Source organism: Salvelinus namaycush, chromosome 2 (genome assembly GCF_016432855.1).
Source record: "Salvelinus namaycush isolate Seneca chromosome 2, SaNama_1.0, whole genome shotgun sequence".
Classification (NCBI taxonomy): Eukaryota; Metazoa; Chordata; class Actinopteri; order Salmoniformes; family Salmonidae; genus Salvelinus; species Salvelinus namaycush.
Genome location: NC_052308.1, coordinates 46,730,399 through 46,748,501, shown reverse-complemented (window position 1 = coordinate 46,748,501; position 18,103 = coordinate 46,730,399). Strand labels below are relative to the sequence as shown.

General features: G+C 47.1%; 1 protein-coding gene across 1 annotated transcript in view; it reads left to right on the top strand.

Moving 5' to 3' along the window:
* Positions 1 to 18,103, top strand: part of LOC120064127 (plexin-A1-like) — a 257,343-nt gene that overhangs the window by 149,487 nt on the left and 89,753 nt on the right. Inside the window, exon 10 of the mRNA XM_039014494.1 lies at positions 13,846 to 14,046. Within this exon, the coding sequence (XP_038870422.1) occupies positions 13,846 to 14,046 (201 nt within the window). The remainder of the gene's footprint in view (positions 1 to 13,845; positions 14,047 to 18,103) is intronic.

Genomic DNA, 18,103 nt, shown 5'->3' with positions numbered 1-18,103 from the left:
TTCTCTCTGTAATCAGGTGCTCATTCTTACTCGACATTGACAGTAGCGCTCCGAACAAAAGACGAGGACTAAGTTGACAATACTCATAAATGGAATGAAATAAACCCGAAACGTGTTTCTCACAAGTGTAGCAAAAGTTGTGCGCTCTGCAAACAATGTGTCCACTCTGACAATGAGAACGGTAAATGACTGGACTAATAATATATCGAAACGCATTAACAGAAATGACCATAATCCAAACACTTTGTAGGTTAGAAATGATAGGAATTAGTGGTAAATGTCGGCTACTACTGGAGATATATGTAATGGGGAATTGATAGACACCAACAATCAAACACAAACAATTCACACAATGAAGTTATGAAACCAATGACTGTGCACAACTTGGCGGGAGAGCGCACATTGGAGAGAGACTTGCATTGGGCATCTCAGCCACACTCCCCTTCTTCTTGGACTGTGCCATCCCCGCGGCCCCCGCAATCGATTATTTCACTGAGACAGGTGCCGTATAATTATTTATATATATTTGCTACTGCTCAGGAAAAAAGAAAGAAGCCTGGTTCGACCAACAGCCTATCGACAAAATAATCCACCAGTCGACTAATTGGGGTCAGCCCTAGTTGAATGGGGGTCGGCCCTAGTTGAATGGGGGTCGGCCCTAGTTGAATGGGGGTCGGCCCTAGTTGAATGGGGGTCGGCCCTAGTTGAATGGGGGTCGGCCCTAGTTGAATGGGGGTCGGCCCTAGTTGAATGGGGGTCGGCCCTAGTTGAATGGGGGTCGGCCCTAGTTGAATGGGGGTCGGCCCTAGTTGAATGGGGGTCGGCCCTAGTTGAATGGGGGCCGGCCCTAGTTGAATGGGGGCCAGCCCTAGTTGAATGGGGGTCAGCCCTAGTTGAATGGGGGTCAGCCCTAGTTGAATGGGGGCCAGCCCTAGTTGAATGGGGGCCAGCCCTAGTTGAATGGGGGCCAGCCCTAGTTGAATGGGGGCCAGCCCTAGTTGAATGGGGGTCAGCCCTAGTTGAATGGGGGTCAGCCCTAGTTGAATGGGGGCCAGCCCTAGTTGAATGGGGGCCAGCCCTAGTTGAATGGGGGCCAGCCCTAGTTGAATGGGGGCCAGCCCTAGTTGAATGGGGGCCAGCCCTAGTTGAATGGGGGCCAGCCCTCCTCCTCTCCTCCGTTCTCTTTGGCTGGTCCCTCTCTTACTGGTGACGTATTGTACCGCACCCTCCCTTACCAGCGTGGAACAGGGAGAACCGTATGCTGGGGCTGCATCCCAAATGACACCCCATTCCTATATGGTGCACTACGGGCCCTGGTCAATGCTTGTGCGCTAAATGGGAGAATAGGGTGCCATTGGGGACGTAGCCGAGGACATTCTCCATACTATCCCGTTGGTGCAAGGGGGAGGGGTTTGATCCTGTAGTTGCCCATCCAAATGTAAAGGAAGGGTTATTATAGATGGCAGTCGATATTCTGTACATCCAGACCTCCACCGAGTCCTGCCTCACCGGGTCTATAGTGATCTTGTCAAATGTAGCTCGACTGGGTGTTATCTGAGCAAAGCACAACCGGGGGGGGGGGGGGGGGGGGTAATATATCCCCTCTCTCTATACCCCCGTCCATCCTCCCAGAGGGTGTATTCACCCTCCCCTCCCCCCATCCCCATTTGACTTTCTCAAGCGTCATCTGTCCCCCTCCTGTTTCTCTCCTTCTCTCCTTCTATACTTTCCCTCCAATTCTCATCTCATTATTTTCTCCACTTTTTCCTCTTCCCACTCATCTCTCTTATTCTACTTCCCTGTTCATCTCTCTTATTCTTCCCACCGTACACTCTCTCTCCCCCCCCCCCCCCCCACCCTACCCCATTCCCACCCACCCATCCCTCTCTCTCCATCAGTCCCATTCTCTCAAGCCAGATTGGACAGTCTCAGGCTGCATTCCAAATGCCACCCTCGTGCCCTATGTAGTACGCCAGTTTTGAACCCCGTGGACCCCTTGTCAAAAGTGGGGCACTGTGACGGGAATACAGTATGTTGCCGTTTTGGGGACACCGCCTCGGTTGCTGCTGTCACCGCTCTCTCATTTATGATCATTAGAGCTGCTTTTGTTTCAGCAATAGTAAAACAGTGATTTCCAGATAGAACTCATCTCCCGCCGGCTAATTAGACCATGGATCAAAAAACGGCACCAGCAGTGAGCATAGCATTGCCCCCGCCGTCCCCTCCTCCCCTCCTCTCCATCCCTTCTTCTTTCCTCTGAGATTTGTCTTCCCTTTCCGCGCCCTCCTTCGTCTTCCTCCTCTCCTCCCCTTTCCAATTGCCCGTACTTTCTCCCTCGCTCTCTTTCTCTCTCCGTTCCAACCCATCTCTTCTCTTCCCTTTTCTCCCATCCCCCGTTTTCCGGTGTTTCTCCCCCCACATTTCGCTGCCTTTCACTGAGAGGAGGAGACAGGCGCTGGCCATGTTTAATAAAATATAAACCTTGTCGAGAAGAGATGAAGAGAGAGAGAGAACATCGCCTCTCCTCCACCCATTCCACAACCTCTCTCAGGGATCTCTCCCGACACACACACACACACACACACACACACACACACACACACACACACACACACACACACACACACACACACACACACACACACACACATATTCACAATTCAGCTCCTCCAACGCTCCATGCGATAGAGGGAAACCAGAAACGGGTCAGATTGAGACCAGATGTAAGGTAGAGAGAGAGAGGATGGAGAGAGATAAACGAAGGAGGAGAGAAACAGAGGGAAGAAAAGAGAAACTGGCAATAACAAGCCCGAGATTACATTTTCAGAGTGACGCAATTTATTTTCCAAATGTTCTCGCAGGATTAAGAGAGGGAGAGGAGGAGGAGGGAGGGGAGGACAGAGAGAGCAAGGGAGGGAGGAAACGGAGGCGATGGGTGAAGTAACCGCGGCATCCCGAGCCAGATGGACCGTAACTCAACCGTGACCGAGCCGGCTCCTCCTTGTATAACCCTCCTCTCAGCACCGTGGTCGACAACCACATGACTCGCCGCTAACACTAGCTCTTGAGAACATTCCGGACCCTTCCTTCTAGAAATGTATGAATGGAGACTTGTGTTTCCAATTCATAATCTGATTTCCACCCCCCTTCAAACGCAATCGCAAAATATCAGGTGCTTGTCTCCCCCCCACCCCACCCTCTCTTTCCTCCCACCCTCTCTTTCCTCCCATCTCTTTTCCATTCCAATTCTATGAATCTTTAACGAGCGGATCAGTGAACCTCAAGAGCACCGACCGCTGACAACAATTGCGCAACACGAACATGCAATGCTATGCAGCATAATGTAATTCACAGCCTCTTCACTGTCACACGGCTCCTCAATAACGTTCCCACACACTCGTTTTGTTGACGTTCCCGAGAAAAGGGAGCGGGGAAGAAAAAAAAGAGAAGTGGGATTTGGATCTGCTCCCTGAAGGATGAACGGAACAACTCTCCTCAGAGAATGGTACAGTTGCCTCGTCTATTTTTAACCGTAACGCCCCGGTGCTTATCTCTTCTTTTCTTGTACTTTTGTCACGATACAGGCTAGTGGCGCCGAAGACTCCCTTAAGTGTTGGCTTGTGCTTCTTGCTTGGAAGTAGCAGTAGCTGCGGTGCCTGGCAGAGAGGCTTCAATGGCTCGACCAGAAGGTAGAGGAAGCAAGGCTCCGTAAAGCAGGCCCTAGTCCAGAGACAAAGTTGCACAAATACGCATGCGTCAAATGTTCACTCAACTGTGGTCAAGGAGAAACATTCTGAACGTGTTCAGCGTAGCTGCGAGCGGATGCTTGCCACGACGCGTTGACCCCGACTTCGTCAAGGACGTTTGACGTTTGCGAAAGGATTTAAGGGCGTTATTTCATTTTCTTGTCCTCAGTGAGAAATACTGAGTCCTCGACATTGATCCCCCTCTCCCCCAAGCTACACCCACCTCTTTTAGCACCCATGCCCATCCAAGGAGGACTCTCTGACTGTTGTACTTGAAACGTATTCGTTAAAGGGATACTTCGGGATTTTGGCAAACGCCCTTTATCTACTTGCCCAGAGTCCGATGAACTGGTGGACACCATTTTGATGTGTCTGTGTCCAGCGGGAAGGAAGTTGGAGGTAGTTATGCGAGCCAATGCTAACTAGCGTTAGCGCGATGACGAAGTGTATGGGTAGACTAGACTAAACACACACACACACACACACACACACACTACCCCCCATCCCCCCAGGCGGTGTGTGTCTGTCAGTCACAGTAGTTCCCTGTGGTTTAATTATTCATGCTGTATTAAATGTTCATTTCCACACACCCTCGAAGTTGGCCTGCCTGCCTTAATGGAGACCGCAGATGAATATTGGAAGAGAGCGGAGTCACAGACGGGGAGTCACAGACGGGGAGAGTGACGACGCGGGGGAAAAGGAGCGCTGGAGAGACTGGAGGGGAGTGAGATATAAATGGCGAGAGAAGGGAGAGAGGGGGCATGTAGAGATAGAAGAGGACACGGAGGAGGAGACCGACGGATACGGGAAGGCAGAGAGGGACAAAAATGCTGTTGAACAAGAGGCACAGAGAAAGAGACTGAAGGATATTGGTAGGCAGAGATAGAGTCCCATAGCGTGCTTTGCTATCCCGTCTTAAGGTTTCCTACCGGCTCTGTTAGGTAAAGGTTTGGAGGATGTTCTTTTTTCGAAAGGAACCTGCGCTGATTCCGGCACTTTCCATGATTGCGCAGCCGTGCGTCATCTCTTTCCTAGATCATCACAAAGAGACAGTATCTCACATAACATGGTTAGCTTGAAGAGTAACCTCTGAAAATGAGACTTGTCTTTTGGGATTCAGGTTAGAACCATATCTGTGTCTGGACTAAATGATTTCTCGCAAATCTTTTAAGATATTTTTTTTTTTTTGCATATGTAATGTTCTGTACAGTCACTGTTAATGCCAGTGTGCCTTGGGATATCAGGAATCCCATGAATTGAGATTGATTTTGCCTGCGTATGTCTGTACAGTATCAGCCAAGCGTGTGTATCTGTGGTGGGCACTAATATTTGCTGTGTATATACAGTATATTTTACATATACGGTCACCGCAGTTGAGTTTACAGTAATAGGCACTGAAGACATCTCTGAGAATGGAATTCTAAATACAATTATTATTTCAGGATTTTGTCAAATGAAGGATAACATTATACAAGGCAAAAGCTTCAGTTATAAAGCATGAACAAGCATTACACAGCATTATTCTAAGCATGGTCAGAGAGTGAGAGAGACAAAGAATCCATGGCTTGAGCCATGGCCCATAGCTCCTGGGAGAGAAAGAATCCACGGCTTGAGCCATGGCCCATAGCTCCTGAGAGAGAGAGAAAGAATCCACGGCTTGAGCCATGGCCCATAGCTCCTGGGAGAGAGAGAAAGAATATACGGCTTGAGCCATGGCCCATAGCTCCTGAGAGAGAGAGAAAGAATCCACGGCTTGAGCCATGGCCCATAGCTCCTCGGAGAGAGAGAAAGAATCCACGGCTTGAGCCATGACCCATAGATCCTGGGAGAGAGAGAAAGAATGGAGGCTGAACTCCTAAGACAACACAGAGGAGGAGGCTGAACTCCTAAGACAACACAGAGGAGGAGGCTGAATTCCTAAGACAACACAGAGGAGGAGGCTGAACTCCTAAGACAACACAGAGGAGGAGGCTGAACTCCTAAGACAACACAGAGGAGGAAGCTGAACTCCTAAGACAACACAGAGGAGGTTCTTGCATACAGTTGATAAGAATAGTCGCTTTGGGCGCTGGGCTGCTCTAAATATCCCATGAACACACAGTGATGTGTACCACACCTTTTTGTCACCGGTAGTTTCCGCCTGTATGACAGATCATTCACACCACCTCTGTATAATTTGTGCATCTCTCTCTTTTTGTCATGCTCCCTTTCACACTCTCTCTCTGCTCCACTATTTCCAGGGAGTGAGGATGAGAATTGGGAGTGGACGGAAACCCCCGAGTCCCTTTTCGTGGTTCAAAGTCCCGCTTTTAATTTTTTTTTCTTCCTTGCTGACTCGTTCCGCTCTCATCCGCTCTACTCCTGCGCTCCCCTGCACGTCGCTCGCTTATTAAGTCGTTACTCTCTCTTTCTCCTTTATTTTTTTCCTTCTCTTTCCGCCACGATCCATCTCTCGCCTGTCGAAGGGGCGTCGTTTCGCAGCTTAATGAGAATAACTCAGCCGTTCCACCTAATAGATCTGCTAAAAAATAACGGGGGGGGGGGGGAGAGAACTACACACACGTGTGTGTGTGTGTGTGTGTGTGTGTGTGTGTGTGTGTGTGTGTGTGTGTGTGTGTGTGTGTGTGTGTGTGTGTGTGTGTGTGTGTGTGTGTGTGTGTGTGTGTACACGCATACATACACACACACACACACACACACACACACACACACACACACACACACACACACACACTCACTGTGTCGGTCGAGCCGACAGGCAGCTCTAGCATGTCTCCCCATCAGATGCGAGCCCCGTGAAGGTCAGCTTGTAGTTAAAGATGAGACTGCCTGCTGAGCTGTTTTACCACAAACATGTCCTCTAAAAACCCCCTCGGAGTGTTGCCCTTATATTGACCCTGTTGTCTCTGTTGTGTCTATGTTCGCCAATTTCCCAGAGCTTTGATTCGTTGGTTAAGTTCAGAAGGCTCGTCTGTGTCCTTGTCGAATAACATATTACCTCAAGACCTAACCTCGATAGGAATATTAACGCAAAGATTAGGTGCGCACAACTCGGGTTAGGCTCGGGTGGAACAGTGGTACAGGCGATTCCATCCCCAACTCTGATGCGACGCCTGCTATAATAGAAGCTCAACGCCTGACAGAAGACACCGTGTGATGTCGTGGGGCCAAGCTGCGAAGCATGTCAACGGCGCTCATGGGAGATCTAGACGGGCAGTCGGTGACACCATGCTGCTCGGGTCACCCCCACCCTCTGTCAGAGCCGTAACACACGCTCCCCTGTGTCAAAGCCGCAACACACTCCCCCGTGTCCCCCAACATCGTCCCCAAGTCCCGCCACTTTGATGACCTAGGTGTCACCGTCTCTTCCCCCGAAGGTTTTCAACTAATTTATTTCATTATTTAACATATTATGTTAATCCCCCCCCCCCCCTTCTTATCTGTATTCCACCACATCAGAGATCTAATTAATTATGGATCGGATTGGTCTTTAAAAAAAATGAAACCAGTCCCCTCATTATTTATGCACAATGTTTTCGTTGCGTTATTTATTAACATCCTGTCAGTATCTCGCCTAAGAACTTATTAATTTATATGCGTACACTCTCTCTCGCTTTAATCTACTCAAATCTCTTGTCTCATTATATGCACTTGGCCGGTGTTAAAAAGGTGTTTTGCTCACACCTGTGAGGTGCAGATCCTTTTATCCGCCGACGCTTGTTTTCCCTCCACCGTCAACATGGCGAGAGTGTGGACCTATCAGCTGAAGTGTCAGAGGGAACACACGTTGATGGGAGAGGCATAATGTATCTCGGACGTCTGCCCGGGGTTTCATGCTTCAAACTATTGGCTGAAAATACGATTAGGCGTCTGGGAGTGAGACGGGATATTAGTCTTGTGCTGCAAGAATTACGGCGTTTAGAATGGTCTAATGAATGAAGCGTTTGTTGTTTGAAACGGAAAGGAAGTCAACTGCGTATGCATTCAAAAGCGTGACGGGCCTTGATTAAGGTCTTTCAGACATACACTCAGCGGCCAGTTTATTAGGTACACTCATCTGGTACCGGGCCGGACCCCCCCCCCCCCCCCCCCCCCCCCTTTTTTTTTGTCTCCAGAACAGCCAGACTTCTTTGGGTGTGGATTCTAAAAGGTGGCTGGAAACGTTCCAACGGGATGTTGGTCCATGCCGACGCGCAACGGAGTCATGCAGTTGCTGCAGATAGGACGGCGGTACATTGATGCTGCGAACAGCCCCGTTCCATCTCACCCCAAAGATGCTCTATATGGTTTGGTCAGCAACGATGTTCAGATGCACTATGGCATTCAATCTTTGCTCAAATGGTATTAAGGGACCTAATGTTATGCCATGAAAACATTCCCCACACCAGTACACTACCACACCAGCCTGTACTATTGACAGCAAGCAGGATGGGTCCATGGACTCATGCTGCTTACGCCATATCCTGACTCCGTCATAGGAACCGGGATTCATCAGACCAGGCAATGTTTTTTTTTTCTTCCACTCCTCAATTGACCCGTGTTGGTGCTCGCGTTCCCACTGGACCCGCTTCTTGTTTTCAGCTGATAGGAGTGGAAAACCAGTTTGGTCGGTTGCTGCAATAGCCCATCTGTGACAAGGATCGACTAGAGTTGTGCGTTCCTGAGCTGTTGTTCTGCTCCGTTATTTGTCTGTTTGTGGCCCGCCTGTTAGCTTGCACAATTCTTGCCATTCTTCTTTCGACTTCCTCAACGAGCTGTTTTCACCCACAGGACTGCCGCTGACTGGATGTTTTTTGTTTGTCTTTCCGTTCTCGGGAAACCCTTGACACTGTTGTGCGTGGAAAGCCCTTGAGGGCGGCCGTTTCTGAGAAACTGGATCCGGTGTGCCTGGCACTGACGATCATACCACGCTCAAAGTCACTTAGGTCACTCATTTTGCCCATTCTAACATTCAATAGAACAGTAAGTGAATGCCTGTCAGCCTGCTTTATATGGCAAGCAACGGCCACGTGACTCACTGTAGAAGCAATCCATTTTTGTTAACAAATAAACTGGCCAATGAGTGTTTGACATGCGTACAAGGGAATCCATTTGTATGTGGACTTCATCTCCCACTATGCCCCTCTTCTTCCAGCCTGGCTAAGCCATTGGCGGCAAAGCCCCCAAGCCAGCAATTAAGTAAAACAAACAAGTGGGCTAGGGGGAAGGCCCCTTCAGTCTGCCATAGAACAGGGATAGGGAACTTGGACGTCCTTCACCAAAAACACCACACACATACACACACGCATGTGCACACGTACGTTTGTCTGTTTTTAGCCCAATTCAATCACGCAGTGTGTTTTGAGCTTGCTTTGGACCAAGCTGTGGGTGTTTACTTTCTCCAGAATCGTTTTTCCGGCAGCTGTGTAGGTTTGCCAGGAGGGACAGTCATTGAAAGTGGAATGAGAGTCTATTTTGGCTAAAAGAAAGTGTGTATATGTGATGATCAAAAAGTCTCATTGTCTGGCAACTGTGCAATGCGATCCCCGGGGATCCGTCTTAGTGCCTTTTACTCTTAAGCTTAGGGGGTTTGTGGGAAGAGAAACGCTGAGCCAGTCTCCCTGTGGGTGGCCACCAACCTCCCTCAGACGTTTCTTATAGTGCCAGCTTACCTGCGCACGTGCACACACTTCTTCCCCCAGCCTGTTTTCATGGAAACAGCCCGGATGATGAACTCACAACTCGTGTAGAAACCGCTAGTTCCGTTACAACGGTGAAATAAAAAAAATCTGAGCTTCAAAAGAATCCCCCGGTGAAATGTGGTTCCATTGTAGTCTGCAGTTTGTATCCCTAATGCAAGCTTTGAACTGTTTTGACACCTGTCAGAAATGTTGATAAAATAGGATGCCTCGGTCTCTCGCTCTGGTAATGCTTTGATCATGTTTTGGAGTAATGCGATAGCGGCTTCTCGAGAGAATGGGGGACAATGTTCAATGTGACGCGATTTACAGAACTCCATGACTGCCATTTGGAAATGTTACTGTAAGCAGTGCACTGGGGTTGCTGGCGTACAGTGTCGTAAGTTTGGATACTCCGCCAGTAGTGGAACAGTAGTTGAGCAGTGTGTTAAAGTATAACTGTATCCTTTTACTGTTTGGGAAGGTGAATTGGTCACTTTTGCACTACTCATCTCATGTGTACAGTATATACTGTATTTTATTCTACTGTATTTTAGTCTATGCCGCTCCGACGTTAATTGTCCAAATATTTATGTATTCATTCCTTTACTTCGAAGTTGTGTGTTGTTGTGAAATTGTTAGATATTACTTGTTAGACATTACTGCACTGTCGGAGCTAGAAACACAAGCATTTCGCTACACCCGCAATAACATCTGCTAAACATGTGTAGGTGACCAAATAAAATGTTATTTGATTTGATGTAGACTCAACATTGGCATTTAAATTGAATGTGAATGTAACATTGTCTCGCTGTAAAAAGTGACATAATATCAAACCACAGACCGAATATACAAATGCAGGCCTTTTTAAAATGTTATCGCCGTTGCATTTGCTGTTTGTGCTTGGAAAGTGAGAGCGCTATTTTCTCCGTTTCAGAATTCGAGACTTCAAACCTCATTTTAACGACTCGATCTAGCGCCCCCACTTCCCTCCACGTCCGAGGCTGCAGGCAATTCATTAACTGCGAGACGCGTGAAACGGAGCCGGTTGTTAGCGTGAACGGATCCATAACTCTGACTTTGATACAGGGAGAGAGAGAAGTCAGGATGCAATTCTGCTCCCCTCTTTCTCAGTCTTTTCCCACATCGCTCCCTCTGCCCCGTCATCCTACCTGCCACCATCTCCCCTCCGTCCCTCCAACCGCCTACCTCCCTGCTAGTCAATTATTGTCAGGGTGTTGTCACCAGACTGGTGTTCTCGCCATTGTAATGCCGTGCTCGTTATCAGTTCAGTGTCGGAGTGGGTTCAGACGTTGGAGGAGGCTAATAAGCGAATGAACAAACGCCCCATTGTCTGGCGGGCCGGGGGAACACCGTTGCACTAATGCGCAGCAGGACCGCCTACTGTTACTGCATGGTCAGGGTTTTCTTCTGGACCAAAAAAAAGGGGCTTAGGTGGTGGGTGTGGCATGGGGCGTGGCATGGGGTGCGGCAGTGTGTGAGGTCGGTCGGTCTGTCGGCGTGGCTGAGTTTTAGAGAACATTTTAGAGCGGGACGGGACAGCTGGCGGCCCGCGGGGTCTCAACTTAATGTGGAGTTAGAATAGTCGAAGACACACGGTGCACTTGTAAAATGTTGTTGTGTATCAGCAGTGTTCCTCTTGTTATTTCAGTCATGGACAGTCACTTAGTTAGCCCGTGTCAGCAAAACATTTTTAGATTTGGTAAATTAGTCTAGCTAGCTATCTAAACTTGTAGTAATCATGGTCAGATTACTGACCAGGGGGCCCGCATTGATTTTGTTAGTCACTCGCACTCAGATATCATATTCAAAATTGCGAACATTTCTTTCCACCCCATGGCAAAAAGTGTAGAATTGCAGGGAATTCACTCAAGAGGAGGGAAGCCAAATTGTTTTGCTCAGAAGGTGGGGCCCCCTAACAAAATGTAAATTATGGCCCCCGAAAGACTAGGGTTGGCTCTGACTGCATGTGTGGGTATGGATGTAGGTACGCAGAGCCGTGAGCCACTGTGGCCCCTCAATATGAGGTTAGATTTTTTTGTGGCACCCATCCCCATCAAAGTTGCCCATCCCTGTTTTAGAGGAACCCATCTTGGCGGTGTATATACATTTTTAAGCCAATTTTACTGCAATTCTATGTGTTTTTCAAACCTCCCTGACTGTCTAGCTTTTATTTTATTGATTGTTAGTTCTCAAAGTTTATATATTATAAAATATATTGGTCCATTATCTTTTCTATATACTTTATCTGGTTTTAGTCGTTGAAGTTTACACTGAAAGCGTTTTTTCATCCAAAAAATCTCTCTCTCTCTCTCTCTTTCCATCTGTATACACACAAAATAAACATATTATTTTTCTACACTGTTTAGACAGCGGCCCATCCAAGGATTTCAATGGCAGAAAAATCCCTGATGTTGCTTCTCAGGCTTCCCGTCTAAGCTCACATCCACTACATCCACTGGTGCTTACATACGGAGCAACAAGGGGAACTGCCCCTCCGTACCTTCTGGCTATGCTCAAACCCTACATCCCAACCCGAGCACTCCGTTCTGCCGCCTCTGGTCTCTTGGCTGTCCCACCCCTATTAGAGATCAGCTCCCGCTCAGCCCAGTCAAAGCCCTTCTCTGTCCTGGGAGCCAGGGAACCAGGTTCCCCCCTGATGCTAGGAAAGCAGAGCCCCTGCACATCTTCCAAAAACACCTGAAACCCTACCTCTTCGAACAGTATCTTAAATAAGACATCAGTCAGTCTAACCCCCCCTCCCCCTCCCCAATTATCTTGTATTTTCCTACTAGCACTAACTTTACTGATAACTTCTTCATTGAGGGAAAAAAAATGACTATCACCGAGCTACCTGAAGAGAATGCAGTAACTGTAAGTCACTTTGGATAAGAGCATCTCCTAAATGACTCATGTCAATAACGTACTGTAGTGAAGGTATGGGGCCAATGTGAGGTGTGTTGGTACGTTTCTCCGAGCAGCTTACAGCACACTAGCATCTCAGGCATAGATGTACAGGTGTGTATAAGGTGTGTTGGTCGTTTTCTCATCATTTGGTGTGTGTTTGTCAGGCGATTTTGTAAGGAGCGGAGCGACATAGGTCGTTAGAATTTGTTCCGATGTCAAGGAATACCAGGCTAGTATCAACTGCTAGAAAGTTGCTGCTTTCGCCCCCCCCCCCCCTTTTTGCGTACAATTTTAGTGAAATGTTTATCTGCGTTTGTTAACTGTGTGTAGTAATAGGCTTTTGTTTAAATGACATGACGATGAATTGGAGTGAACTGCTTCGATGCCATTGGTCTAAAGAGTAGGGGCGGGTTCCTCGTTGTGCAACGCTTGTCCTATTGAGTGGGAGTTGATGATGTAAGCACTCCGCCAAAGCGTGGTATAAACAATGTCATGACTTCATGTGTTCCTTCGCACGAACACACACTTTCTCTGGACCCCCGAGGCTTTACACCCCAGTGATACAAGACAATACACGGAGTGTTACCAGATGGTCTAAGCCATCATCTCATCTCTGGTGAATGTTACAGAATCAATGGGCTTTCTCAAACATTGTCACACTAGTTCATTACCAGACAATGGAGTCCACACAAGGACAAACTGCAGTTCATTCTCTTTTTGAAGTCTTGGGGATGGTATGATATCACAAGTATGGTGCTTTATAAGGTTGGCAGTGGTAACATGGCATGCTGTCTTTGTTGTGTAAGTCATACACAACATGTATGTCATTGTTTTTGAAATGTTTTATTTAACTAGGCAAATCAGTTAAGAACAAATTCTTGTAAATTCGGTTTACAGGGACGGCCTACACAGGCCAAACCCGGACGACGCTGGGCCAATTGTGCGCCGCCCTATGGGACTCCCAATCACGACTCCCAATACAGCCAGTGCACTGAGCCAACCAGGGACCGCAGTGCACTGAGCCAACCAGGGACCGCAGTGCACTGAGCCAACCAGGGACCGCAGTGCACTGAGATGCAGTGCCTTAGACCACTGCACCACTCGGGAGCCCGAGTGTTACAAGAGTGTTATGTAGAGCCATTATTACCATTAAATGTACTTTGTTCCAGATCTCTTTCACTCTTTCTTTCTCATGCGACTCGTTTGAGCATCGTGTCAAGTCATATAAGCCGACATGACAAAGGCTACTTGACATCGTCTACGAACAACCGTTTAACCCAAACCTCTCCTTATCACCCTCCATCTCTCCATTCCTCCTTCCCTACTCCTCCAGGACTGTCCCCAGTTCAGATAGACACATTCAGACTTGACATAACGGTTCATGAATGAAGGCGTTACTCTAATTCTCCCTCTCTCCTCCAGGACTGTCCCCAGATCAGATAAAAACATTCAGACGTGACACAACAACATGAATACCTGAATAACCTAAATCTCTCCATTCCTCTCTCCCCCAGGATTGTCCCCAGATCCTGCCCTCTACCCAGATCTATATCCCCGTGGGCGTGACCAAGCCCATCACACTGGCCGCCCGCAACCTGCCCCAGCCCCAGTCTGGCCAGAGGAACTACGAGTGCGTGTTCCACGTGCAGGGAGAGGAACACAGCGTCACCGCCCTGCGCTTCAACAGCACCAGCATCCAGTGTCAGAAGACCTCGGTGAGTGGTGGTGCACAGTTTTATTCCAGCCCAGCACTAACGCACCTGAAATACACCGAACAAAAATATGAACGCAGCAATTTGAGATTTTACTCAATTGCAGTTCATATAAGGAAATCAGTAAATTTATATAAATGTTAAATAAATTTAAATAAATAAAAGTCCTAACCTATGAATTTCACATGACTGGGAATTCAGATATTCATCGGTTGGTCACAGATACCTTTAAATTAAATCAAATGTTATTGGTCACATACACATATTTAGCAGATGTTATTGCGGGTGTAGCGAAATGCTTGTTTTCCTAGCTCCAACAGTGCAGTAGTATCTAACAATTTACAACAATACACACAAATCTAAAAGTAAAAGAATATATATAAATATTAGGATATATTAATATTGCCTACAAAAAAAAGCTAGGCGTGTGAATCAGAGAACCAGTCATTATCTGTTGTGACCACCATTTGCCTCATGCAGTCTTCTTCACATAGAGTTGATCAGGCTGTTGATTGTGGCCGTTGGATTGTTGTCCCACTCCTCTTCAATGGTTGTGCGAAGTTTCTGGTTATTGGTGGTAACTGGAACACGCTATGTACACGTCCCGAGCATCCCAAACATGCTCAATGGGTGACATGTCTGGTGAGTATGCAGACCATGGAAGAACTGGGACATTTTCAGCTTCCAGGACTTGTATACAAATCCTTGCGACATAGAGCCGTGCTTTATCATGCTGAAATATGAGGTGATGGCGGCGGATGAATGGCATCCACACGACGTGCGTGAATTTGGACATACTGCCAAATTCTCTAAACTTATGTTGGAGGCGGCTTATGGTAGAGAAATTAACATTAAATTCTCTGGCAACAGCTCTGGTGGACAGTCCTGCAGTCAGCATGCCAATTGCATGCAAAAAAATGGAGAGATCTGTGGCATTGTGTTCTGTGACAGAACTGCACATTTTAGAGTGACCTTTTATTGCCCCCAGGTGCACCTATGTAATGATCATGTTTAATCAGCTTCTTGATATGCCACACCTGTCAGGTGGATGGATTATCTTGGAAAATGATTAATGCTCACTAACAGGGATGTAAACAAATTTGTGCGCAAAATTTGTGCGATTGGAACATTGTTTTTGTAATAAACCAAATGCTTGCTGATTTGGTTTTATCTAGATGGATTTTGGTCAGCGCAATTTTTTTTCTTGCCCAGCAGGGATGCACCTGATTCAATAAATCAATGGGTTGTCGGTTAGTATTTTGACCAATGGTCATGTTTAGAGGGAGTTTGGCCGGTTTTAGGATTGTAGGAAATAACTGCGCGGAGAGCATGCTGAAGGGTGTGTTGGAAGTCGTGTGCGCGAGTGTGCATCCGTGCTCACGCGCGTAGGCCCATCTGTCAGTTGAGTAGCAAATGAGGAAGTGTGTGTGTGTGTGTGTGTGTGTGTGTGTGTGTGTGTGTGTGTGTGTGTGTGTGTGTGTGTGTGTGTGTGTGTGTGTGTGTGTGTGTGTGTGTGTGTGTGTGTGTGTGTTTGTGAGAGATAAGAAGTGACGATGCGCTTCACTGAGGCTGAAAATGTGGAGAGGAAGCCTGTCATCTTTGAACCTAGTCAAGACAGGATTGATCATGTTTACACCTCTCTCACACTCACTCTCTACCCATCTCCTCTACCTTTCTCTCTCTCTCCCTGTCCATCTCTTTCACTCCCTTCAGCACTCCTCTCTTTCTCTCTCTTAATCCACTCGCTCTCTGTTTTGTTGTCCTTCTCTACCCTCAATTACTCCCTCTTCTATTCTAACTTCCTCTTTTGTTTTTGTCTCGTGGAGGTTGACGTGTTCTTCGCTAGAGGGACAGGAGGTGGACGCTTGTGTCACCGACTATGACACACCAATTATAGGCTCCATGATATGACCATTATACTTTACATTTGTCTGTAGGATTTTGGTTGTTCTGTTTGGCTCCTTCAGATCATTAGGAAGGTCTTTTCCTCTCCCCTTTCCCTTTCCCCCTTTCTACCTTTCTCTCTCCTCCAAAGCTGCTTGTTTCTCTCTCTCTCTCTTCATGGGACACTCGTCCTATCAACACCTCCAAGGAAGGCTGCCATATTGATTTCTGTTTGTATTAGGGGTGTCACACCTCTCTGGGTATCCTGTCAAACGGGTGCCCCCTAGACTTGAAACATCAGCCATGTCGCAGACCAACAAAAAAAACAGCACAACATCCCGGGAAAGCCTTCAGAGAATCAAACTAATTAGCTTTGAACACCTGCAAAGTGGATGTCAATACACGCTACAGCTACACGCTAGAGATATGTAGCCGTGGGTTCACTCACTATGCTAAACATGCACACATGTAGCATGTCCAAAAGGACCCGGGGCTTAGCCTTGTTGCCATAATGATTAGCATTTAGCAATGCTAGTGTGTTTGAAAGTTAGCGTAGCTCCTCCCAGCGTAGCATAAGGGCTCCAATGCGAGGCTGTCTGTATCGACAGCTAGTCATTAGCGCGCCGCGCACCAAAACCCCCATTGTTTCTGAAGGAAGGCTAATTAGCCAGTGACAGCGCTGTCTCCAAAGAGGGCCCTTTATTGACTGTTTGTTAAATGTAGCAGCCAGCGATAATCAGCAGCAGACTCAGGCCAGGCCAAAACAGTATTTCTACACATGACAGCTGACAGGAAGATGTGCTAGTAGGCTAATTAGCGGTTAACTGTAAGCTCTTAGTGATTAGCTCTTAGCGGTTAGCTATCCGACTTGTTTTATATGCTAACCTGTAGTTTATTGGTATGATAATACCAGCGTCCATTGAAGCCTACGCTAACTCCATTGTTATGACATTGCTTTGTTGTTAAGACACATCACTTTTGTGACACGAGTTTACTGCCACTTTCTACATTACTAGGAGTGGTTGTTACTTAAAAGCAATGGAATTTGTATCATTGTCATCCAATTTTAATCAAATTCAGAAACAATTTTCACTGAAATGAAAGGAGTCATCCCAAATATTGATCTTCATTTCACCACTGTTCTTCCGATGCACATCATTCCATGTGAGCCAGTTGCTCCTTGCTCGGGCTGTGCTGCTTACTGTGCTGCTCACTGTGCTGCTTCCATGATATGAATCATGTATGATGCTGCAGTAAAAATGGAGAGCTCACGTCATCTGGTATGCTGTGGGTACACCTTGCTATGGTGAATGCGGAGTAACATGGCGAGAGGGGTAAGTGTGTGTGTGTGTGTGTGTGTGTGTGTGTGTGTGTGTGTGTGTGTGTGTGTGTGTGTGTGTGTGTGTGTGTGTGTGTGTGTGTGTGTGTGTGTGTGTGTGCTTGCGGAACGAGAGGATCTTGCGGGGTCCTGTTGCTCAATTTTATTTTTACCTTTAGAGTCAACACATGGATGTTAATCTTAAATTAAGCCTAATTTTAGCCCAGACTATGTTGAAATGCAGTGTTTTACTTGAGTATTCTTGTCAGCGTGTCAACTCATCTTCCACCACTCAATGGAGTGAGGAGAGCGAGAGATGAGGTGAAGAGGGGTGGGGAAAAGAGATGGGAAGAAGAGAGATTTAATTGCAGCGGTGGAAGAGAAGGATGGTTTGGAAGGTGGAAGCAAACCTGCTGCCAGTTTCCTCCATACAGCTTTCGCTCTTGTTTTGATGCGTTTGATGGATCCTTTTTGTCTTCTATTGCCTCTTAAAGGGAAAGTAGTCCAAAATTAACTGAAAGTAATCAGATTACACTACTGACTTTGGGCAATCCAAAAATTAAGTTACTGACTACCAGAGGTGCAACTTTGGTTTTAGAAGTGTGGGGGGACATAATATATATATTTTTTTATCCAGTCACATAAACACTCCAAACAGCCTATCCAACTGCTCAGAGGTGTCCGCATGGTCCTGAAGCACACCGAAGCCTCGTTTTGTATCATATTCCAATGATAAACTGGGGCGGCAGGGTAGCCTAGTGGTTAGAGCGTTGGACTAGTAACCGAAAGGCCGTCATTGAAAAATAAGAATTTGTTCTTAACTGACTTGCCTAGTTAAATATATAAAAAAAAAAGGTA